Source organism: Hoplias malabaricus, chromosome 1 (genome assembly GCF_029633855.1).
Source record: "Hoplias malabaricus isolate fHopMal1 chromosome 1, fHopMal1.hap1, whole genome shotgun sequence".
Taxonomy (NCBI): Eukaryota; Metazoa; Chordata; class Actinopteri; order Characiformes; family Erythrinidae; genus Hoplias; species Hoplias malabaricus.
The window spans coordinates 37,818,101-37,844,017 of NC_089800.1; the positions used below are offsets into that span (position 1 = coordinate 37,818,101).

General features: G+C 38.5%; 1 protein-coding gene across 1 annotated transcript in view; it reads right to left on the reverse strand.

Annotated features, from left to right (window-relative positions):
* Window positions 1-25,873, reverse strand: part of nectin3a (nectin cell adhesion molecule 3a) — a 45,572-nt gene extending 19,699 nt beyond the window's left edge. The window contains exon 1 of the mRNA XM_066662456.1: window positions 25,743-25,873. Within this exon, the coding sequence (XP_066518553.1) occupies window positions 25,743-25,833 (91 nt within the window). The 5' untranslated portion in view covers window positions 25,834-25,873. The remainder of the gene's footprint in view (window positions 1-25,742) is intronic.
* Window positions 25,874-25,917: the final 44 nt, after the last annotated feature.

A 25,917-nucleotide genomic window follows, 5' to 3' on the forward strand; every position in this document is an offset into this window, starting at 1 on the left:
AAAAGTTCTGGAACGAGATTAAACAAACATTTGTGTCCTCTAGGAAAGCTTTCTCCTTGCATGTTAATAAATGCCTATAATCTTTGTCTGTGCTGTGATTATTTGAGAATGTTGGATTTCCTTTCTGAAAACACGTTAGCATGATTATCTGGGAGGCTGCTGAGCTTTGGACCGAACTAACTGAATCAAGGTGGAGGGTGTTGTTGGAGATCAGACACAAATGATGATGAGATAGCCTGGGTACATGAAGCAAGAGATATCCTTGAAGATGAATCACTAAAATTTAGCTAATCAAAAAAGAGAACATTTTGCCTCTTGTGTATTAACTGTGAATGTATTTATTTTCACATTTGTTTGTATTTAATCTAAAAAATTACATATTGTACTTATTTAAATATTAACACAGTTCTCTGGGATCTTAATGAAGCATCTGTGACATGCTTTGCTAAAAAAAAAACACACACAAGGATCAAACACCACAGCGGCATTATCACCCAGTGTCTAAAAAGCCCTGTTTAAGAACTGGTAGTTTCAACAACTAACAACAACAACAACAACAACCAACAACCAACAACAATAAGCAGCAGTTTCAAGGCAAGCACACTGCAGTGGGAAGTGAGCAAGCAGAAGCTCTGATTTTTAGCCATTTACACATTTTTCCACATCATTATGAAGAGAATTTTCTGGCATAGCCATGTAGCGGAAGGTGTCTGGTGGTCTCAGGATCCCATGTCTGCTTTCTGTGGATGATGTGGTCTTGTTGGCTTCATTGAATTTGGACCTTTGGCTATTGCTGGTCCAGTTTGCAGCCGAGTGTGAAGCGGTGGGGATGAGAATCAGCATCTCCAAATCTGAGTCCAGGTTACTCAGTCAGAAAAGGGTGCATTGCTCTCTCCAGGTTGAAAGTGAGCTCCTGCCTCAAGTGGGTGAGGGAAAGACGAGTGAGGGAAAGATGTAGTGGGAGGTTGACAGGCAGATCTGTGCAGAGTATGCAGTAATTCAAACTCTGTGCTGGTCCGTTGCCGAAAAGCAAAGCTCTCAATTTTCCATTTAATCTACGTCCCAACCCTCACCTATGGTCACGAGCTTTGGGTAGTGACCGAAAAAATTTGATTGTGGGTACATACAGCTGAAATGAATTTCCTCTGCAGTGTGTCTGGACTCTCATTTAGTGATAGGGTTAGGAGTTCGGACATCCGGTAGAGACTCGGAGTGGAGCCGGTTGAGGTGGTGTGGGTATCTGGTCCGGATGCCTCCTGGATGCCTTCCTTGTGAAGTATTTTGGGCATGTCCAATGGGGAGGAGGCTCAGGTGCAGACCCAGAACACGCTGGAGAGATATATGTCTCAGCTGGCCTGGGAACACCTTGGTATCCCCCTGGAAGTGCTGGAAGAAGTAGCAGGGGGAGAGATGGTTTGGGTTTCTTTACTCAGAAAAGAGCTATGACCTGAACCCGGATAAGTGGTGAACAAGGGATGGATGGATGTATATGCATATTTCTCAATGCTCATGGTGTTTTGTTGGCACTGTTTCACCTCGTCTTTGCAGCCCACAAAAAATGGCTGGGTGCATTTTTTGTGCTTATTTACTGCCTGCCTCTAGACATTACATAGTGCAGGTTCTGCAGTGCTGAATATGTAGTAGCAATGCCAGAGGCTCTCTTGTCCTATTTACAGAAGAGTGAAGCATTACAATTATTTTGAAGCTGTAATTTTAAGGTAAAAATACTACATAGTGTTGCTGTAATGAGCAAATGTACTTTCCATATATACCCTTTAAGATACGCTTACCAGTGTGTAGTGTCTCACAGTACTAATGCAAGCCTGACAGAGAGATTTCCATAGTAAACACCACACTGGAAGCTGAAATTCGAGTCCCTGCAGGAAATAATTCTGCCCCTTGAAAAAAAAGAAAGAAAGAAAAACCAGCTGCACTAAACATGCAATGCTGAAATATAGAGAAAAAAATTATAGGCTATAGTTTGAGAGTTGTACAAAACCCACTCTGGGACAAAACTGTGCAGTCCAAATATAAATCACTCCAGTGAGTCATTAAGACCCACAAATGGCAGAATTCTGAAGGGTACTGATCATGTGATTCTGCTCTGCTCCATTCAAGGAGAAAGGCAGTATGTGACACTAACAATTAAAAAAAATCCCTCTATCAAATGCTTAATAAAAAGGTACGTTTCAACAGCTCAGCTCGAGCTGGAGAATATAATAAGATTCAATGGTCTCTGGAGGCACGTGGTCACTGTGCTGCAACCCTGGCAGTTGGGTATAAGTGGTAAGCCTTGGCTATTATATCTCAAATATATGGCTACTGAGGCTCTGCCTGTCCCTACTCCCCTACCCACTCTGTAATTGCAAAAAAGAAAAACACACACAGAAGGGTGTGTGTCGGGCACAGTGTTTCTCTTCATGCTCCATTGGAGACCGAATCAGAAAGGCATATAGTCTGATTCCAAGAATAAAATTGATTAGAACTGGGATCATAGAGGACCAGTCAAACTCTAAATTTGTTTATTTGGAAGGAGCCTGACTTTTCCCAGCTCCTTCCTTAGGAATTCCTGGAAACCAGGAGGCAGAATACAAAAGAACAAAAATGAAGTACAAGATTGTTCCATTTTAGAGTGATACAAATCAACAGATATTAGAGGAAAGAAATAAGCTGGGTGTTATAAGTGGTCGGGAAAAAAAAGGATTTGCTTTGTATGAGCTACACTCTTCCAACTCATTCATATTCATATACTATATGGCCAAATGTCTGTGGACAACTCTGTGGAAACCAGCTCCTCCAACATTTCTTATAGTTTATATATATATATATATATATATATATATATAATTCAGAATGTTTCCTCACAGTTGGCTAGCTCTCCAATTTTTTAGCAAAATTTTGCTCAAGTTAGAAATGAAATTCTGTGGTGATTCAAACAGTGAATAACAACTTACATACAAGTTAAACTTCAGCCACATACAATCAAAGGTTGTGTTTCTCATCCAACACAGTGTTCCACATTAAAAGACTCAGAGCTTCTGCTTGTAAACAAACTAGAGTACTGCAGTTCCCTACAATCACAGACATTCCCTTTATCATATTAATGTTTTTAATACAAGTTAATAGTTTTACCGGATTTGACCAAGTCTCCTCCAATAATTCACTCATTTTACAGAGCCTAGTGAAGTATTAGTGGTTTTATTAGCCGATATATTTAGTTGATTTCAGAAGGTAAATCACATTTTTTTTTGTTGAAATATGGATTAAATTTCATAACTAACTTTTCAGAATTTTGCATCTTATTGTGCATGTAACTGCTAACACATGAATCAAACTAAATGTCTAAAATTAAATATGTTCACACACTATTCAGTAGTTCACTAACTAGTAGCGACGCAACGTTCACCCTGCTAAACAGGCTGCTACACAGAGCAACTCAAAAACAAAATTATATTAAACATGCCAGTACATGATGCTGTACCCAATAAATAATATTAGACAGTGTGAGTGACACACTGGACAGTGACAGTGACAGTGACCCTTATATTGAAATGTAGTCTATGGAAAGCGCCAGATAGGATGAAGAGGCGTGCGAGCTGGTGTAAATTAGCATTTATTGAAAATAAGTTTTGACTAGTAATAATTGAGTTGTAGCGCTCTCAAACTGATCACCCTCCACGTAGGTGATCACCCTTCACGCGCGAAGATGCACTCTCCTTGATTGAGCTGCAGTTCCACGAACCGCGCGGAGATGACCAATGAACCGTGCAGCAAGACCCTGTCATTTGTTTCAATTTCCCCTTAATTCTTGAGAGAAATGACATGGCTAACTTACTGTAACATGTGTAAACAGAGCTGCCAACATAGTTGAAAGTATTTTAAACATTCCGGAAGTATTACTGAAAAATGAAAAACACAAACAATAATGAATTATGCCTGCTTGTTTGTGATTTGAGTGAAAAAGAACAACTCATGCCAGACAACAGTGGTATTGTACTGTTAAAATAAAAATGTAAATGCAATACTAACCAATATTTAAGATTAAAGTAATGATACACCTCATATGAAACAATGTTTTCAACATACATACATACATACATTTCCAAAGATTTAGTGTTACTTCATGTTATATCAAGTAATATCACTTAATACTTCATAGCTACATAGTATGGAAAACAGAAATGATATCTGTTGGTTTTATTAAGTATTTATTAGAAATGTTCAATTTGTTAACCGCTAAAATGTGGTTACTTTTCCTTTAAACCTATGGATTTACTTTCAGGTCTTCACGCGCTTTTAGTATTACCGCTCAGTCACTAGTATCAGCTGGCTTAATCACAGTGAGAATAGCTTACACCGGAATACGCTTAGGTCAAAGAAAAAGACGCGGTGGATAGAAGTTCGTTCCTGGGGACTTGATTAGAGACACGCTAAGCTTTCTGGTATACGACCTTGTATCCACCACTTCTCTCCACTTTTGACTTCAGTGCGTTTCTTGCTTTGCTAAGGCTTTTGGTGCAATCACAACAAATCAACATATACAGTGCCCCTTGCGACCGGGGCATTTCCGGTTTGAGCTATTCTCCAATGCAGCATTTTTTAAATGTATTTTTATACTCCTTAATGCTGTTGTGTTCTGAGTTTATGCAGCTTTTTTTCAATGCTGTGTATTTTTAAATGCATTTGTGTTATCCTTAATGCTGTTGTGTTGTGAGTTTTTGTTTGCTTTGTAAATGTTGTGATGTGACTCAGGGGGCCACCGTAGTACTGTGTGCTAAAACATAACAGCACAGTATATGATTTAAACTTATAAGAAAAAGCAATGCAGTGATGTGGGCCGGACCAGATGGCATTCATGAATTTTAACTTGGGACTTGACTTGGACTCATAATGAGAAACATGAGACTTGATTTGGACTTGCCCCTCAAAGGCTTGAGACTTGACTTGGACTCGAACTCAGTGAATAAGACTTAACTTGGATTGCAGAAAATTGCTTTCATTTTTCTTAATTAACGTTGTATTTGATGACTCTCTCCCTGAAACATCCATCCATCCATTATCTGTAACCGCTTATCCAATTTAGGGTCGCGGGGGTCCAGAGCCTACCTGGAATCATCGGGCGCAAGGCGGGAATACACCCTGGAGGGGACGCCAGTCCTTCACAGGGCTCCCTGAAACATTTACTCAGCAAATTAAGAGATTCTAATTCAAATATCACTTAATCTACTCTGAAATGTTATTATAAACTAGGGAGAAAAAAGGAAATACTAGCACTTTAATTCATGATTAATCATCACAGAATTAAATACTATATACTATGTTCACAGTGGGTGCATCCTAGTGTCTAGTAACTGTATATATACCATATAATTCTCACACTCTCAGAACTATGTTCATGATTTTAACCAAAAAAAACAAACTTCCCCAGAATGCTTTAAGCTGTATGACAGTACATTCTGTATGACAGTCCCTCCTCTGCTCTCTGAGTGGTATAAGCAGCTGTCACCTGTCCTCTGCTCAACACCCATCACACACACATCAAACTACTCTTACCCCCCACACTAACACTCATGCTTTACCAACAAATGCTGTGCAAAAGTCTTCTCTTTACCAAAGAAGAAGATTAATGCTGACAGGCAGACGACACTGACGTGCTGCTGGCTGCAATAACACCTTATGTAAACTATGAAAATCAGCCTGCTGAAATGCTTGGCATGCTCGGACAGTTTGTCCAGCCAAGGATGCCCTGTGTTCCTCCCTGCCTTCACTGTGGCATTTGCCACATGGTTTACCTGCACTCAGACCTTAAAACCTTTTCTCTGAGGCAGGTGGGTTTCTCTTTCTGCCAGATAAAGAAAGCAGGAGTAGTGTAGAGATAGCCCCCACTTTCCGCAGTGCAGGACAGATGGCTTCTGCCTCGAATATCTGAACACACGCCAGAGCAGCAAATTGGCATTCATATATCATTTGCTTTTACCACGGAGAGCAACAGATCCAAAATAGAATGCCCTTTGGAGTGATGAACACCCTTGAAAAATAAACAAGCAAAGTGGGCTTTACATGGCTCAAAATAACAGAGTCTGCATTAGGTATGTCATGATACCAGAAATGTATAAGTCTGTACCAATACCACTAAATACCATGATTCTCAATACCAATACTCAATACAAAGAAATCAATGAAATGAATACATGTCTACATAAATGCTTTTATATAAAAAGTCTTTTCCAGCAAAAATAAATTCTATTGTTTTTTCGTTTTTTTTTTACTGTTGTTTCTAACCCAGAACTCTATCCCTTTAAATGCCAGATGTGTTGGAAGGTAGGAGCTTCACCCTGATTGGCTGTATAGCGAGGCAACCTCCCTCAGACCACTCCTGTATTGAAATTGTCTCAGTGGGAGAAAGGCAGCTAGTGAAATAAATCAAAAAAATATTTATTGTCTTGATTATTGTTTGTTGAGCAAGTGCCTGCCAAGTAAAACCACTTCAGTCGTCTCTCGTGCTGCATGAGTCCGCCGGCGCAGAAACCGAATGCTCTATGCTGAAGCATGTGTCTGTGTTTGTACCTCCTCTTTGGTTGCGCATCACCATAAATTGATTTACGTGTCATTGGAACGCTGAGAGCCTAAGCTATGGGGAATCATATTTTATTTGTTTTATTAATTTTATGTACATTTTGTAACCCTATTGCCAGTAGTCTTTACATGAGGATTACTTATGAACGGTTCTCAAATTTGGTCTCGTTTTGAAAGGAACAGCCTAAGGTAAGCGCTGATATGCTTTGTGTGTGAGTCAATTCTGAGCTCTTCAGGCTTACTGATGCTGCTTTTTTTTGGGGTGGTCATCGGTCTCGAACGCTAAACATTTCCATAAGTAACTTTTTTTTTTCAACCAATCGCCATGGACCTGTTGATTCTCCTGTCGATGCAATTCCTTGTGTTGGTGTTGTTTTAGCTTTCTCAGTATATTAGCGTGTAGGCTTATTATGGTGACCTTGTGTGGTCTTTGAGATCTGTGACCTCCAGTACCACAGGGAACAAGAACCGTATCATTTTCAGAATTTTGATATCGACTTGGTACCGAAGTATCTGTTCTTGTGATATTTATAGTCTGAATCTTTTTACATTTTTATTCACACAAAAAAATATATTATTGACATGTTTATCACCACTATTTCACTTCTAAAATAAAATAAATAAATAAATAAATAAAATAATACACTTTGTTAGAACTGACTGTAATATTTTACCAGTCCTTCAACCAATTACAATGTTGTCTTAATATATGCTGTGAGCATCTTGACCAATACCTCTGGCGGATGTTTTGATCAAGCAATTAATTCATATAATATAAAAAAAATTACTAACTTTATAACTTTAGTTGTGATTTTAATCATTATATTATATTATACTAATATTAATATGATTTAAATATTTATTAAATTCTTCTGCCCTAAGAAGTGACACTGATTAACTGGAGCAAATTGTGTGATTATTTATTTGTTCATTCATTCATTGTAGCTGTTTGTGCAGTTCAGGGTCGCAGTGGGTCTGAAGCCTACCTGGAATCACTGGCGCAAAGCAGGAACACACCCTGGAGGGGGCACCAGTCTTTCACAAATTTGTGATTAATTGGTTCGTTCTTAAAAACCATCTACAGCCCTAATATAAATACATACAACACATTGAAATTTAATTATGTAGCAACATTGTTATAATACTTGTCCATAGTGTGCTAACCCTTTTTTGGTATTTTAGGAGCGTGTTGTGATCCATGACCTGCCTTCAAAAAACCACAAAAATGCACCACATGGTCTGGCTGAAGCATGCTTAGCTCTACAAATACAACTGGATATTTGTCAACAGGAAGCGAGCCTTTAGATATCTAGAGAAGGTAATGGAGTGTAAATCCAGAGATCATTAAACTGAAAGGCTAAGATGAGTGGAAAGGAAAGAGAAATGAAAGGAAACAATGCAGGATTACATTAATGGTGCAGATATGCTTGCTCTTTGAAGAGTGAGGGCCTGTGTTGGGTTTTTTCCCCTCCTGACATCACTAACTACAACAAGCTGTTCACAGGCTCCCATTGTAAACCTGAGCTGGCCATTGCACATTCCAGTGCTCATTACATTGTCCAAATGCCCTAGAATGAACTGAGTCCTGTTCCTGACCCAACCATGCACTGAGACATCTTAACTGCATCTACCAGTGTTCTACTCTCCCTCCGGACCCACATATCTGATCACTGAGGGGGGACATGGTGGAAAAAGGCCTTTTTGGTTTTTGTTTTTAGTGTTTCAAGCCCTGCCAAAGCCCTGGGAGAGACCACTAAAAACAACTTAGAGCTGGCAGACTCAATATCCACACACATGGCTGCACACATTAACTGAATTTTATTTTAATGTGTAAAGTTATTAACAAAATATTGGGCTATTAGAGAAATTATCTTTTACTGTTAGCTTCATGTTAATTAATGTACCTGTTGTAAGATCACTTTAATGCTGCCTTGTGCAGCTTAAATGAACACAAGGTAAGATTTTGTATTTTTGCTTCTGGGCTCCCTCTGTGGTGGCATAGTATAATTCACTTTTAGGGCACTGATCTAAAACTAGGGGTTGGGTGGGGGGGCACTGTAGGGTCTGGAGTAGCAAAGACACAGGCTCTGTTCTCCATATTACAGGTCAGTGAAACGTCACAATGATTTTGAAGCAGTAGTTTTAAGGTAAAAAAAACACTATCTAATGTTCCTTTTATGCTTTTAGTTAACAGATAGAAATCAGTCTGTAACTGACCAGGTCAGTTCATGTCCCTGCATGCCCCCTGAGGTCAAAGGAATTGTTTTTTTTTTTTTTTTTTTTTGCATCTCATCCTAAATGATACATTTATCAATATTTTCAGAACAGTCACAGCTCTCTCAGTAATAAGACCTTTCTCTATATTTGACTAAGAACACTGTGAAAAAACTGAAACTGAAAAGTTACACCTGAAAACAGTTCTTAGCTTCATAACTCTAGAGGTAAGTCACATGCAATCTCACAGTAGGATGGGCTTGAGAGGTCAGACACTGCAACAGGGGTCTTCAAAATACAGCCCGCTGCTTTCATTTGACCAGCCCCTTTAACTACAGCAACAATGCATGCTGTCTGGCCTTTTTACCATCTGGCCATCTTTGAATTAACAGTAAAACAAAAACTAGGCACTGGGTTCAGCAGCGTTTTAGGGCCACTTGAATTGAGCAACTTTGGAGATTCCGTATCTGTGCCTTTCAGCAAGAAGCATGTTTCCCTACACTTCACACACTTTCTAGCATGAAATGTTTTTGCGCAAGTGGAATGAAATATTGCCCAGTAATCCACAGTGACATTCTTGACATATTATGACTTTAATCTCTAAATAATTGCCACTTTAATTTTTAAATAACTGTAACATTATTACATGGTAAATAGTTTTTCTATCATTTTCCTTGTTCAGCCTTAATATGGCCCCCCCTCTGAAAGACTGAAAAGCAGTGAGCTGGTCATTTGATTAGATAATTTGAGAACCCCTGCACTCCAGATTCAGAATCCAGATAATCCATATGTGAGAAACTCTTTATCAGGATTTTAAATAAAGAAACAGTGATATAGATTGCTCAGCTACATTGCAAATGAGGGTCACACTCAATGTTCTTCATGGCTAAATAAAGGTTGATTCATTGATTTACTGACTGGATCAACAAATGTAAAATTGGCTGGGCAATCCAAATAATATCCAATCATTTTTGGAATATTTGCCATTTAATTGGTTGAAGAATTGAAGTATGCAGCCTCTCTCATTTTTGTACATAGAGCTGCAAACACAGTAAATATCCTGCAGCACCATGCAGCATTGTGAAAATACTGTAACTAGTAATGCATATAAAACATTTTTAAAAATTCCCATCATCCTTCATCTGTCAGTGTATTGAAGCAAGCAAAAAAAAAAATTTTAATCAGCAAAAAATGAGCTTTGAGCACTTATTCTTATCTTATTAAGAAATATGATCAAAATAAACAAAGAGCATAGATAATGCAAAACAAATGTGAGTAAACCTGGCTTTAAGCAGGACCTTTCTCTTCAGACCAATGTGCTGTAGTAAATGGAAGGTGTGTTGTTAAAATGGATCACGTCACCTTCAGCCTTCGTTCTCATCCATATTGCTGATGAATGACACTTAGACCTACAAAGGGTGACTTGCAGCAGGTTGGAATTGATGCTGCAGTAGGCGATACTGTTATTCAGCTGTACTGCACAGATAAGATCAATGATGTTGCAGACAGCCTGGCTATCATTTAGGTCTGCCTCGTGCTGACTAGCATGATGTAAAATGTTAAAAAAAAAAGAAAAAAAAAAGGGCTTAAAGGTGCATTATTTGCTGGCTATGCCACAGTTTGCACAAATGGTAGGCCAAAGGATACAACAAGAGAAATTAACACCAAAAGGGAAAACACATGCTTAACATGCAATAAAACAGTAGTAGCCTCTCTTTCATAATCATGTGAACTCTGTTTAATAGATGTGTTAAAGGCAAACTCCACCTGTTTTTCAAACATTCCTTAATGGTGAAATATTATACCTCGTTTCCACATTTTAACATGGTTTCCCAGCTGAAGCAGCTATTCATGCTTTGGTCAAAATACCACAAAGATCAAACACCACAATACAGTTCTCACGTTGTCTAAACAGCCCTGTTTAGAACTACTGGTTTCAGTGCATGTTCCTTTAATGAGAATGAGCCACAGCTCAGTTTAGCAAAAGCACCCAGGAGTGAGGAGCAGAATCTCTGGTTTTTAGGCATTTTTGCTTTATTGTCTTTTTTCTCTGTTCTCATTTTAGCTATATTATATTAGTGCACATTTCTCTGTGAATGTCTATTCTTTCTTTATTGGCTTTACTTTGAGTGCTGACAGTGTGCATCAGACCTCATTTATTTATTTGTCATGTATATGGGTCTGACTCTGTTATACATTAATTAAATGTCCCCATTTAAAACTTGTTTTGACATAGGTTTTGATAGAGTTGACCAGAATTAAAACTGCACTCTTTCAAATTGTGATTTTTGATGTAAAAATGGTTCTCCTTTCAGTAGAATGTTTTAAGGCAAAATAGTACCCAAAGTAAACTGACATCATTCATTTTGATCATATCTTATTTACTGTCGACATTTCAAATCCATAAAAGACGATGTGTGGTGGTTTTATGTGATAAATAAAATGGATTTACATAGTAGACACTGCCCCCCCCCATTCTTATCACATTCAGCATTTAGTTATGCCAGTTGGTAAGTTAATTTACAATAATCTATTTCACATGGGCCACCCTGAACAACTGTGTTTACATCTCAGCCAATGATATACAGAGATGTGTTTTTCAAAATTGATATCTCCCAACTGACTAAATTTTAACAACAACTTTATCCATGTTATGCTTTCCATGTTAAGCTGGATGGTATGCATTACTGAACTGTTTGGCCACATGAAACCCTAACAGCTTATCATTTTCTACTATTGTGGCATGCAATCACACAAACATAACATTTCCCTGACAGCGCTCTGACTGCCCTTAACTCAATAATGCCATAAAGTCCATGGTATTACTGAAGGGCTTTTCTTCCTGTTCTTGAAGTGCCTTGTCTTTCTCCCTTCTGTGTGAGCTGTTCCACAATTTATACAGGTCATTACTTTAAGGAAATTTCAATGGTTTTTGTACCAAAGTTATTAGATGAGTTACAACCCACTCTTGCCACCAACTAAAACACAATGGCAATACTTGGCTTGGTTGATTGAAAGCAATTTAACTTACAAAACATACCAACAAATCACCTAAACGTAACCACTGGGACACCATTTGACCTAAACCACACAGGGATTCTAAAGAAGGAAGAAAAGGGTTGAGGCAAACAAAGGATGGATCTGTGCCGGCTGATTCTCCCATGCCACCACCATTCATCCTGCTGTGTCAGTGTGCAATAGGTAATTTGGGAGCTCATTATCAGAGGTCAAAGATAAAAGCAATAGCTTGGGAAAAATTGCTAAGTGACTGGCATTGAAGGAAAATCAGCAGGGTGTGAAAGCCAACAACCAGACTTTAACATATCCATGTTAAAGTCTGGCTTTGCATTGGTATCCATTAAATCAGTGCTGCCAAAGGCCTTTGATTGCCATGAAGGCCTTTGATTTGTCTAACCCCATCTAATTTTAAGTTATTCCATTCTTATTAGACATTTAATTTTGTATTTGTATTTTAAAGCATTATAGTGACAAAATATAATGCTCAAAAAAGTTTTTAAAAATACAATTAAAACCTACCTATATTATATGTATTATTTTGTCTCTTTGGGCCTCAGCCTAAAGCCCTTTTGTTTGTCAAATAATCAATAATTTTCAAAATACTAAATATATAATTATTTTTCGAGAAGATAACAGAAAAAAAATATGCCAGATTTATAAGGCAATGTTTTGTCCAGAAAACAGACATTTACACACCAAACATGCACAAAAGCATACAGGGCCAGTGTCCCAGACTGGGATTAAGCTTCGTCATGAACTTTATTACTCTTTCAATGAAAACATATCTTTCAAAATAATGTAGTACCAGACCAGGCTTAGTCTCTATCTGGGATACACTCTGTGAGGCGGGAGATGGTTGTTTACAAAGCTCATTTAATAAGCTTCTAACATATTTCAGATCATTTATTTTCCATAAAACCACCAAGGCAGTGATCATCATATCACCTTCCCAGAAAAGGGAATTATGGACCGGCTCTGTCAAATAATGAGCATTTGCATTTAACCAGTGGGCGTAGTCCTGGGCGATAGAACGATATCGGTTTGTTTCGTGATAGATTTTTGCTCAATAACAATGATAAGCTTTGGGTAATAGAGCTCAATATATAGCACTTATACGCATGTTATTACAGTAAATGAACACAATAGAAGGCATGAACATGAGAACTTAAACAAGTCTAAAATAAGTCTTAATTCGAGTGCTTGTGTGTATGTATTAAATATATATTAAATATGTTATTGTCTCCTGTTCCCTCTGTGTTTTGGGTGTACGGCGACCCCCTGACAGAATACAAGCGCAGAAACTTTCCCTTGTGCCGGTGGGTTTTTCTTCGCCCAAAGTGTATTTTCCTCCCGGGAAATGTTTTCCCGTTTGCGAGAGTACCATTCATTGCCTGACATGGTTTTTCTCGTACCAAATTATTTTCTCAGGCTGCTTCTTTTAAATAAACATTCCCAACTTTTTCCACCTCGGCAAGCCCCAGACCCACTGCAACCCTGAACTGGATAACAGTTACAGAGAATGAATGAATGAATGTGCAAAACTGAAAACGTTCTAGCTTTCCCACTGTTATAAGCACTGTTCTAAGCCTTCTTAAATGGGTTAAGTGCAATATGTTTACAGCACTTGAGTGTTTATTTATTTATTCATTTATTATTTTAAACTCTTAATTCTTAATCTATTGTTTTACTCATTCTGCTTCTTTAAGCTCTTGAGGTGGTAATGCCCTAAGAATATTTTCATGACACAAGACATAGATATCATTACTTTTTATGTGGTAAGAAAATGTTATTGTTCCAGTGAAATCTTTCCTTGTGAATTTGAGTAATGTTCATACTATGTGCACATATTTATATAAATATATAATCTTTGTATGTGTACATGTATATAATATATATATAAGTATATAATCTAAGCATATGTTCTTTGTCACAGTGTGACAAACTGTTAATATTGTGATAAATATCGAGATTGATCAATATAGTACAATTCGTGACAACATTTTTGGCCATATCGCCCAGTTCTAAGTGGGCGTGACTAATGTGTTGAGCTGCTAAGCAGCTAAAATAGCAGTTAACACCAGTAACTTATATGCATAAATACTACACTGCCCTGTATCGTCTCCTGTTGTTATCTCCAACTGCAGTGCTGGACTCAGGTTTATGTGAGAGTAAAATGGCACCTTTCCACTGCATAGTACCAGCTCTACTCAACTCTACACAGTTCTATTTGGTTCTTCTCACTTGGTCACTGGTTGTTTTTCACAGTTTGCTAGCTCTCAAAACTGTCTGCATGCTCTTATTCTGTCTAATGTGTTTACAAAGACCCAGTGTCTGTAAATGGTTAAAAAAAATGGGTCTCCGTCTGATATGCCTGCTCTCTCTGTTAAACTTCAGCCATGTACAAACACACGGTTTCACATAAGATGCAGTGTTTATGAAAAAAAAACAAAAAAACAACAAAAGTAAGAATAGCAGTTCCTTACAATCATAGATGTTGACTTTAATGTAAAACTGACAAATTAAATCACTGAAGATTTCTGTGGAAATGAGTTTTCAGTAGCAGTCTCAAACAGAAGCTTTTAAATTTGACTGAAAGTATGTTATCTTAAATTACTGTCAGTTTTTACGCCTTCGAATGCACGCTGCTCCTAACTGAGACACAATGAGGTGTTACCCTGGAGCCTGAAAGGCTTTCAAGAGGTGGGAGTGTTGCTAACAAAGACACAGAGGAAAGGGGACAAACCAAAGAAAACAATGTGTCACAGAGCCAGCAAAGTTCAGAGGCAAGGAAATCCAGCAGTTTGGTCAACATGGCACACTACAGGCATTCTCTTGGTCACAGGGCGTTTACATTCCCACCACACCTTCTCCCCCACCCCAATCAGCCTCATTCCTCTCAATAGCAGAGGAGAGCACTTAATCAGTATTGACACTGAATACCACCCACTTTGAAGGCTTTGAGGTCACCTCTCAGGTTTGTTTACAAGCCAAAACCACACAATGTCTAAAGATATAAACTGAACAAACATCACTGCCAGGAGAGAATAGCAACAACACTCCCCACAAAAAGCATGCACTCTTTCACTTATTTACTTCCCCGAGGCTTAAACCTTCATATTTCAGGCCTGAGCATGGAACATCAGGCTAATGGACTGCCTGAGCTTTCCAAACATTCCCCTTCCCATGACAACACAGCAATACATTTTGAGAAGAAAATGTTTAGAAAAAAAGCATTTTGTGACTTAGAAATTCCACAATTGTTGTGGATCAATAACAGCTTTAAAGGTTGATTTCATATGCTATACGATCTAGAGTAGTGCTGGATTCCACAAGGTTAAGTGTATATTTAGGCTTGAGCTGGCTTAAAATAGAAAGCAAAGGCAACATGAGGGTATCACAACTGGAGTTACAACAGGAGACACAAATGTGGAAGTACAGCCGAGGTCAAGTTTTTCTTCCCCTCAGTTTATTAAAGTTTTGGCTCAGCTGAGAATAGCCCTTCATGGCTAAGCTCACAGAGTGCAGCAGGAAATCCTGATCAAAACATAGCCAAGTGCTGAATGATTTCAATCATCACAGCAGACCTGTTGAAAGAGCATCCACCTTTAATCTCTGGTTCAACTTTACCTTAGTGGGTAACTAACCCACAACAAAGATGTCTGCCATAGATTATGAGCAGTGTTTAAAAATAAATAAATTAATTAATATTCATAAAGGGCAGCACAGTGTGTTCTTCCTGTGTGTGTGGGTTTCCTCCAGGTGCTTCAGTTTCCTCCCAGAGTCTAACAACACATGTTCATAGGTGTATTGTCTGTGCAAGAAATGTCCATATGTGTGAGTGAACGTGTGAGTGTTTGATGCCCCGTGATGGACTAGTGCCTTGCCCAAGGTATGTACCTGCCTTGAGCCTGGTGATTTTAGGTAAGCTCCAGACCCATCACGACTCTGAACAATAAAAGTCCATTACAGAACATGAATGAATGAATAAATAAAATTCATAGAAAGTGAGATGCACAAAAACTGTTTACAAATTATTTTCGCAATGCTGATATTGCAGGAGGATGCCATATGTAAATGAATCTTGACCCATGAACACAATTACTGTTGTGTTCTGTGTGCATACGGACAAAACTCAGATGCTTGTTGTTTTGATGAATCAAGGCACTAAATTCATGTGTGTAAACATAGATTTCAATAAAATACATGTAATGAACATTAAGTGGTTTAAACACTGCTTTACGCTTACATTTGGCACTTTTCCACTGCAAGGGTGCCTATACCTCTCGACTCTATTCACTTTTTGGTACAAGGTACCTGTTTTTTTTTCACCTACAACCCTTCAACCCCTACCCCAAAATATATTCTATAATATTCCAAAACGATGGCTCCATAGACAACAGACAGATCATTAGAACTTTTCTGTCCCATGTTGCACGGTCCAGGTCTGGATTCTTTCATTGGCCACCATTCCAAGGAATTTTGTACCTCTTCAAAAAAACTAGTAGTTTTATGAGCTGCTATTGCAAATAAAAACAAATGTGATCACTACTGTAGCCCGGAGATTTTAAAAATGGCTTATTTGTGCTGGCTGCATTTCATTGAGAATCTCATTGTGAATTTTATCGACAATCTCTCTGGCCCATGAGTCACCAATCTTATCCACAAAGAGCTGTTGTGGCTGTAGGTTTTCATTCCAATAAAGACACACACATGCTTTTACTTGTTTAATCAACAAGTTTCTGTCTCTATAAAGTTATACAAGGTGTGCTCCTGTTTGGTTGGAATAAAAACCTGCAGCCACAACAGCCCTTTGTGGATAAGACTGGTGAACCCTGTTCTGGCCATTCAATACTCTGCAAGGTTTAAATGTTACAGTTTAGCCCCTATTTGGATTGCTCAGAATCAACAAGCAAGCAGGTACCAAAAAAGTACCCGGTTCTAGGTACCGACTACCAAATCTCCCTAATGACAGTAAACAAATTGTGAATAAAAACTGAATGTGATGATGTGGAGGTGCCAACATCTAATATTTTATTCAGAATAGAACACAAATCACAGATCAAAAGTTTAAACTGAGAGAATGTATCATTTTAAGGGAAAAATATGTTGTTTCAAAATTTCATGGCGTCACCAAATCCCAAAAAAGTTGGGACAAGGCCATTTTTACCACTGTGTGGCATCCCCCCTTCTTCTTACAACACTCAACAAACGTCTGGGGGCAGAGGAGACCAGTTTCTCAAGTTTAAAAAAAGGAATGCTCTCCCATTCATGTCTAATACAGGCCTCTAACTGTTCAATCGTCTTGGGCCTTCTTTGTCGCACCTTCCTCTTTATGATGCGCCAAATGTTCTCTATAGGTGAAAGATCTGGACTGCAGGCTGGCCATTTCAGTACCCGGATCCTTCTCCTACGTAGCCATGATGCTGTGATTGCTGCAGAATGTGGTCTGGCATTACCTTGTTGAAAAATGCAGGGTCTTCCCTGAAAGAGATGACATCTAGATCTAGATGGGAGACGTTTAAGGGCCCGGAGATCACGAGCATCCAGTAGAGTGTTACAGCCTTGACCCTTACGCACAGCAATCGTTCCAGATTCTCTGAATCTTTTGAAGATGTTATGCACGGTTGATGATGATAACTTAAAAGTCTTTGCTATTTTACCCTGGGTAACACCATTCTGGTATTGCTGCACTATCTTTCTGCGCAACAGTGGTGGAATTGGTGATCCTCTTACCATCTTGGCTTCAGAGAGACACTGACACTCTGAGAAGCTCTTTTTATACCCAATCATGTTGTCAATTGACCTAATTAGTGTTAATTGGTCTTCCAGCTCTTCGTTATATGTTCAATTTTCTTTTTCCAGCCACTTAATGCTACTTGTCCCAACTTTTTTTCGGGATTTGTTGACACTGTGAAATTTTGAATCAACATATTTTTCCTTTAAAATGTTACATTTACTCAGATTAAACTTTTGATCTGTCATCTATGTTCTATTACGAATAAAATATTGACATTTGCCATCTCCACATCATTGCATTCAGTTTTTATTCACAATTTGTTTAGTGTCCCAACTTTTTTGGAATCCGGTTTGTACAAGGCAGATTCTGCTACAAAGTTGGCAAAATGAAGATTTATGGTTCCATCTTTTCAAATAGCAGCAAGTGCCAATCTATCACACAGCTCGACACTCTAAGAAGAAAATGATAACTGCCAACTCTGTTACATCAGCTAATGTCTACTTGGCCTATCTTTATGCTGAGTGATCCTATCATAGGGAAGCTAGCTGTGTTCTCTTTCCTCTCTGTGGCTCGGGATTCATTCCACAATCCAAAAATGCAGGTTTGTAGGTGGATATTCTGTGTGAAATTGTCTACTAGTGCAAGTGATTGTGTGACTCGGTTAGGGGGTGACGTCCTGTGATGGACTGGTGACCTTTTCTTGGGTGTGTCCCTCTTCTCACATACAGTGATTCAGGGTAGGTTCTGGACCCTCTGCAGCCCTACTCAGGATGAAGCGGTTACAGAATATAAATGACATCCCGTTCTAACTTCAATATCCAACCAGTAGATGCCAGCTTAAAGCCATGATATACAATGCTGCTAAGAGTGAACACTGCAGAGTTATCCAGAGCTGGCAGGAGCTCTTCAATTAAATATATTATAATATTATATATTATATATTATAATATATTCTTGCACAGAATCCCTCGTTAAAATCTTCCACAGGGACTAACAGCTACAAAGACTGAATGAAAGGGCATCGCAAACAAATGCACTCTTTGTTCTAAAGCTCTGTGAGACAATGGTGAAGGACACTGCAAAGACAAAGCGAACGCATCACTGAATCCTAAGAGGAAATCATCTTTAGCTTATCCCAGTGAATGTACTAAACAACTTTTTTATTAAGGTGGCGCTGTTAAATATTAAGTTTTGCTGTGACAACTTTAGAGATCCAGTGAATGTGGAAATATCATCTGAATCAACTTTTGCAGAACTTTACAAGGAAAACTAGATGTGCACTGATTCTGAGCCAAAGTATACCAGATATTTTATTATATAGGCCCTTATATAGTGCCACAAACATAGCAATATTTCTTGTCAAGCTTGAACATGTCTCATAGGTAAAAAAATCAGTTTGGAAGTGTGACGTATCTGGCAGTATAGTAGCGATGGCACTGAGTGCTACAGCTCAACAGTCAGAGCAGCTCTCAACAGAAAAGGTGTAGCTTGTAATGCAAACTTATCTTGTCAGTTACAGAGGCTCTTTGCTAGTAACAGCCAGTGTAACATCGAAGTTGGAGGAAATTCACATAGAAGAAACTCCTGCTACTTTTAAGTCATATGTCTGGCTGCATTTTGCGATCCCGGTGGAAAAAATAAACAGTGACAGAGCACTTTTCTACCAACAAGGAACTCCTCACGTTTCCACTGACATAAACTATTTCGCGAATCATAAAAATTTGTTCCCAGTCTGTGGATGTGCCGAGGTTCAGTAACTCAAGAAAGGGCTCAGCTTCAAACACAGCATTATTGCCCAGGGGAGCTGGACAGGGTCATTTATAAGGTTTCATATGAATAAATAATAGCAAAAACAACACGAACATGCTTCGTTTGTGTGTGTTCCTGGGGCTATGTTTGGCGCAGCTCTGGGTATGTTTCTCCACTGTTCACAAGTTTGGCAGGATACTGTATTCAGCCACAGTGATGACCCCTGCTGATGACTTATCCTTCGTTCCCCTCTAAACTTGATATTAAACTTGATACTAGACTTAATATGACTGGTTTGGGTTTGCACTAAATAGGATTAAGAAAAGTTGGATTTATTTTTTTTTTATTTATATTGTGTTTTTTTATATATTTAATTTGTGGAAAGTGGTTCTGTTAGGTCACAGACTGCTTCAATTAAAAGCTAGTAACTCCGAGTTAAGTTAAGTCTCAGGAGACAGTCAATCAAGACAGAAACCAGTCTGAGTTTGCATTTTTTGACTTTTCATCATCTTTTCTTAAAGATATTTCTCATTCTCATTTTCTCATTCTTGAGAACCCAATATCGTGTCTAGTTCTGTGAGATGAGTGTCTCGTCACACTTTATATAATCATAGAGAGAGGGTAATAATAAAATAAAACACATATTTTAGAGGGGATGGAAGTATTCAGAGAATAGATACATTTTAGCTGAGTTTTAAAGATGGAGAGATGCTTAGAAGAGTGAAAAGGTGACAGTTGAGAGATTTAGAGGGTGGGGGCAGCAACACTAAAAGACCTGTCACCCATAATGAAGAGCCGGAATCTAGGAACAGCTAATAGACCAAAATCTGATGACCTTATCATGTGTGATGGAAAGTAGGGGAGTAGTAAGTCAGAGATGTAGGCAGGTACGAGGCCATGCAGAATTTTCTATGTAAAATGTAAACTGATTTAGCAAGTGGGCCATAGAACAGAGAAGTGCAGAAATGTAACCTTGAAGCTTAACCTTGTATCTAGAAAAATGTAACCTCGGATCTATGTGTCTATAGTTGTCAGTATAGGGTGGAGTCTACCAATTTTACATAGATGAAAGAATGCACTTTTGAACAGAGATTTAATGTGCAGGAGAGAGGTGAACAAGGGTCAGACTGTAGTCCACGGTAGCATCACTCATGGGTCTGATCCACCTGTACCAGAACAACACCCACAAGTCAGTGTCACTGCAGTGATGAGAATGATCCACTGCCCAAATCATACTTCTGTGGTGGTCCTGACCATCTGAAGAGCAGGGTGAAATGGGGATATTTAAGTATGCAGAGAAACAGACTACAGTCTGTAATTGTAGAAGTACAAAGTGCTCCTGTATGGTCAGTGGAGCTGATAAAATGGAGAATGAGTGTAAATACAAGGTAGGTGTTCCTAATCCAGTGATTATAGTCATGAATGTTGTTTTTACACATATATTGCCTTACTGCAATATATCAGCAACAGCACCGGGCATCTCTATTTTAAACAATGATAACTAATGTTATTAAAATCACCTCTTTATAGAAATACCTTTACATTTAGTTATTCAATTAATTGAATACTTTTAGCATGTAAGCATCTGATCTTATTTTGTGGCAGTGTCCATTTCAGTAACTCTAGAGCTCTGCTTCCATCTGTATCTTCCAAAGGGCCTGTAACAAGCATGAAAGCAAATTTGAATGCTCCAAATGTTTTCACTTTTGAAAAGACCACAAAAATATCCCACTTCCAGACCACACTGTAGAGAAAATAAAAACAAACAGAGCTAATTGCTTCACATTTTAATGCCATTGTTTGGCAATATGTAAATAACTCTAGGAGTGTTTTACTGTGTGCTGGGAGCATTTTGACTTTTCACGCATGTTTTTGGGGTGTTGGGGTGAATCTAGGAATTCGTGTTATCCATTAAAACCAAATGCATGTGATGAAAGTCCAACAGTTATTTAGCATATTCCTATGTACACCAAATAGCCAAAAGTTTGCAAACACTTACTTAACCCATGAAAACATGCAGAAGAACAGGTGGGCTACAATGCTCCTGTATGGTCAGTGAGGCATATAAATGGGCAATGAGTGTAGATACAAGGTAAATGTTTCTAATCCAGTGATTGTTCAGTGTACAAACTTTTGTATGTAGTGTGAATAGTATTTTGTTCTGCTAAAACCCTAACCATGGAGATGTTGTGTCTCTTAATTCCTGAACAGAGCCGTGTTCGCTGAAGCCAGGCGCCTCATTGCCAGCATCGGAGGTCACTACATTACATTCTCTAATGGACTTCTCTAATAGTCAGAGTCTTTCTAAGTGTCACATCTGCCAGAGAGGAGACAGGGAACACAGCAAAGTGCCTCTGTGGTCAGACCTTGTGCCCCAATGTTCCGCTGCAGTCCACAATAAAGCCTAAATAGTCATTTGCTGATGGCCCTCCTTCAAATGTGCCTTTTAAATGGATTGGCAGATTTCAGTCTGCTCCACAGGCTAAGTGAGATTAAAATGATGTACAAAGACAGGGCAGAACCATGCAAAAGCAACGTAAGACTGACATTTTTTTTCTTTTTATAGTAGACATTGCTGTCTTTTCTAGACCTAGAGTAAAGACACCAAACTGAGTGAGAGGCATGCAGAATTTCAGGGTATCTTATAATGATTGCTCAATGATCTCAATACACTCTCAGAAAAAAAAGGTATATTGTTGGTCTCTAATGGCACTTTTCCACTGCACAGAACCCTTTTCCACTGGCCAAGTAGAGTGGAGTCGAGTCAAGCCAAGCCGTTCACATGCAGTAGAAAAAACACCATAAATGTACAATCAGTGCAAATGTACCTTTAAACGTACAACGGTGGTTTTAAAGTCCAGTTGTGCTCCCTAAAGGTATATTGCATTCTCTTCTTCAGAAAATGTGTAATTTTTTTTTATTATAGAATTAGAAAATTTATTTATGGAAAATAAAAGAACGTAATACATGTCCTGGAGATAAATATGAAATCAACACAACTTTAAAATCTACAATTATAATAGAAAAAGGTACAATTATGTTCCCTACTTATAAGTACTGAATACATACCCTTGAGAGTATCACCACAGTGACAGCAAAAGGTACCACCACAGTGAGTTTTTCAGACAGTGTAGGATGCATAAGTGGCACCACTGTAAACTCCACATTAGCCAATCTCGTCTGCACAGTTGTTGAAAGACACTTACAGAGAACTGTTATCACAAATAGCGACAATGTCCACTTGTACCTGTGAGTGTTTCAAGTGGTCATACCTGTTTCTACATGTTTCTTTGCCCTGGTGCCTTGTATTGTGTAGGGTTGTATTGTGTAAAACCCCATTCTAGCCAGGTGAAGTTCACCAGGGTACATTCTATAATAACAATGGTAAGGTATTTGACTACCTGATCCCAAAAAACGACATGTTATTTTTCTCTAGATTTCTACAGGTGTCCTGTAGAACTGAAACATTATGCTTGAATATACAGATCAGCAGGTAGAATGCTCAATATCAACAGTGTGAAGCTGTGTCCATCTGCACACGTATAATAACAGGTTGTTATTATATTTGCATGAGGTCAATTTAAAAAAGACTGCAATTACTGTCAGGCAAGTAAAAGCAGGTATACTGGATCAGTCGCATGGATCTCATCAGAAAATATTTGGGCCTCTTTAGCAAAAAACCTTTGCAGAAGATTCTGATCTTCAAATAATCCGATGTGAAGATTTATACAACATAATTTATACCTAATTTTCTCTCCAGTTTTTAGTCATTGCCAGTTCCACCCATTAGCTAAGACTTCCCCAATCACAGTTTAGCTCAGCTGAGTTCTAGTACAAGCTCCCCTCTGAAACAGGTTAAGCCAGCTGCCAATATGTTTCTAACAGGTAACAACATTATAGGATAGATCAATATACTTTGAGAACCAAAGCTGCCCAATTCTGATGTTGACAAACAGCCACCTGTGTTTGGCAGGACCACACTGAGTGATGGAGGAAGTGGGAGGACCACCCACTAAAAGTGAGACCTACTGTCCTCTTTAGGACTTCTGGTCTCGGATGACTTCAATGTGGATTGATAAGTGATAGAGCCAATGCTTAGACATTTGCGCCTCTCTCAATATAAATTGTACATTTACCATGTTAATGTGTGTCTGTGAATAGAAATGTCCTCTTTCCCATATGAATGGCACTCTGTATAACAGACAAGTTTTCAAGAACAAATTTTCAAACAATTCAAAAATATTTTATTAACAGGGCCCCTGATAAATAGAACATTTTTGGATCCAGCTAATCCAGCTCAAATGGGGCTAATCACCCATAGTTCAATTCAGGACAGGCTTATTGACCAGCTGATTTGAATCAAGTGTGTTAAAACTAAGAAAACACTGGTCAGTTCAGTTGTAATATTGGTCTCAGAGGTCAGGACTGACAAAACTTTTTCATGGGATCAACCTATTTGCCAATAATCATTTTTTTGCCTTCCTTATCTCCGTACCACATGCATTCATAATGTTTTCTACATGAAAAATACCCCTTCCCATCTCAGTTTATCTCTATTATGGGCCATGATGTCTTTATTTATTACCTAATAAAGTTTTACAGTAAAATGAATGGGTAAGGTTCATCCTGAGAAGCAGTCATCAAAGATATCTGCAGCCCTTTGGCCAAAGTTTAGTTTCCCTACCACACCTGTCTCTAATATCCACATGCTCCCAGGGCTCTTGATGAACTGAACCAGCTGGGTTACACAGGGTTTAAACTATTGTGCAGGGGGTCGCTGGATGTCATCAGCAACCTCTCCAAAAGTGACTTTGGCCTAACCAATGCCACCAACAGCGATTACAAGCAGACATAAAGAAAGGTATAAAAAAGCCTGAGGCCAAAGGCCAATAAAAATCTGAGTAAACTTTTACTGGATTGCTTAGAACAACTATTCACCTAAAACAAGATCTTCATTTGAAAAGTACACATCTGTTTAAACTTAATATGCAGAACAGACTAAATATAACTATTTACTTGGCTAGATATTTTAATGTTAATAATCCACTTCTTATTGTTTTCAACCATCCAACTGCACACACTAAACTGTGGTGTAGGATCTGTCCACTTCTTTGCATCATGTTCAGCTTCAATACGTTTTATAATTATGTAAATTTTACAGAAATGGAGGATGCGTCTGGCATAGAGCCCAAAATCAGGTCAATAGTTCCAGACTCTGCTGCTGCTGTACTTTGTTCTTCAACAGAAATTTGTATTCTGTTCTCCACCCTGTGCCTAAGGTCTACGTCACCTTTTGTATCATTCTTTCTACATCTACATTCAACATGTTTTGCTGGCTGCATCCTTTGTAAACTGTGTTGTATATTTAGTCAAGTAACAAGGCAAGTCTATGTGAAATTCCATTCCATGTTGTGCATACTGGCAAAGCCGTGAACTGTGTTTGTGTTGGTCTGTAAGATCCCATTCGAGCTCTTTCCATTTTCCCATCCAGATCCTCCCCAGCTCATTCATTCTTCCCATATTACTCAATATGTGAATAAAAACCTTACAATACCGTGACATCTGTGACTAGGAGAACTTTAAAGCAAATGTAAGCTTATAAATAATACAGAACAGCAATCTCAAATTTAACTAAAATGTATCTACCCTATATTGACTAGACTAAGTGTCTGCCTTTCATGTTACCATGTTAATACAATAATTCACTTCTTGGATTTCTACAGGCTGCACGCTTGGACATGTGCAATGGAATTTCTATAGGATGTTCAATAGTATTATGATTAATAGAAGTCCTTTAGCATCTCAGTAGTACTGCAATGGAATATTCAGGGGTATTCCTATGGAATATTAAAAAATTCCTAAAGGATATTCAACAAGACTTGTTTACATCCTCACTGGGGGAATACTTCTGTAGGATGTTCATGTTATTCCTTCAATAGGTTTCCTATAGGATGTTACATAAATTCAACGCACATCTATGTAAACTATATACAAACTTCAGTGTTAAACCAATATGATTTTCAATAGTGCTCCTATTGATTGTTCAACAGAATCCTGTAGGATATTCCACATGTTTCCCCGAAAATGTTCCAGGGTGAAAGAGTAATCTTATAAGATTCCTATAAGCTTTTTGGAGCCCTTTGGTTTTTGTGATTTTATACGATCTCACCTCAGTGACTTGATAGAAACTTCTAAACAGTAGCTGTCCAGTCTCAAGCTTCCACAATTTTCAATAGAACTGGACTATGATAAACCTAATCATTTAATGCTGTAACTGAACACAGCCAGTGGTCTTCGCATGGCGCTTATAAACAAGTAACTATTGTGATTTAACGGTAGGTTTCCCACTCGGTTCCCGTTATGGGACGCTGCCGACTGAAACTTCCACACCAGTCAAAAGTCCCTCACAAAGAGTAGACATTAGAAACAACCGAAACGAACAGCTCACCGGTGAAGACGAGTAAGAGCAGGGCGAGCTGGAGACACTGCGCTGTGAAGAGAGGAGTGTTTCCCGGGTTAGAGCCACGTCTTTTCGCCATTATTTCTAGTCAACCACCGCCAAAGCGCCGTTCATCACACACACATAGGCACCAACTCTCACACAAGCCCGCATTCACAGAGCA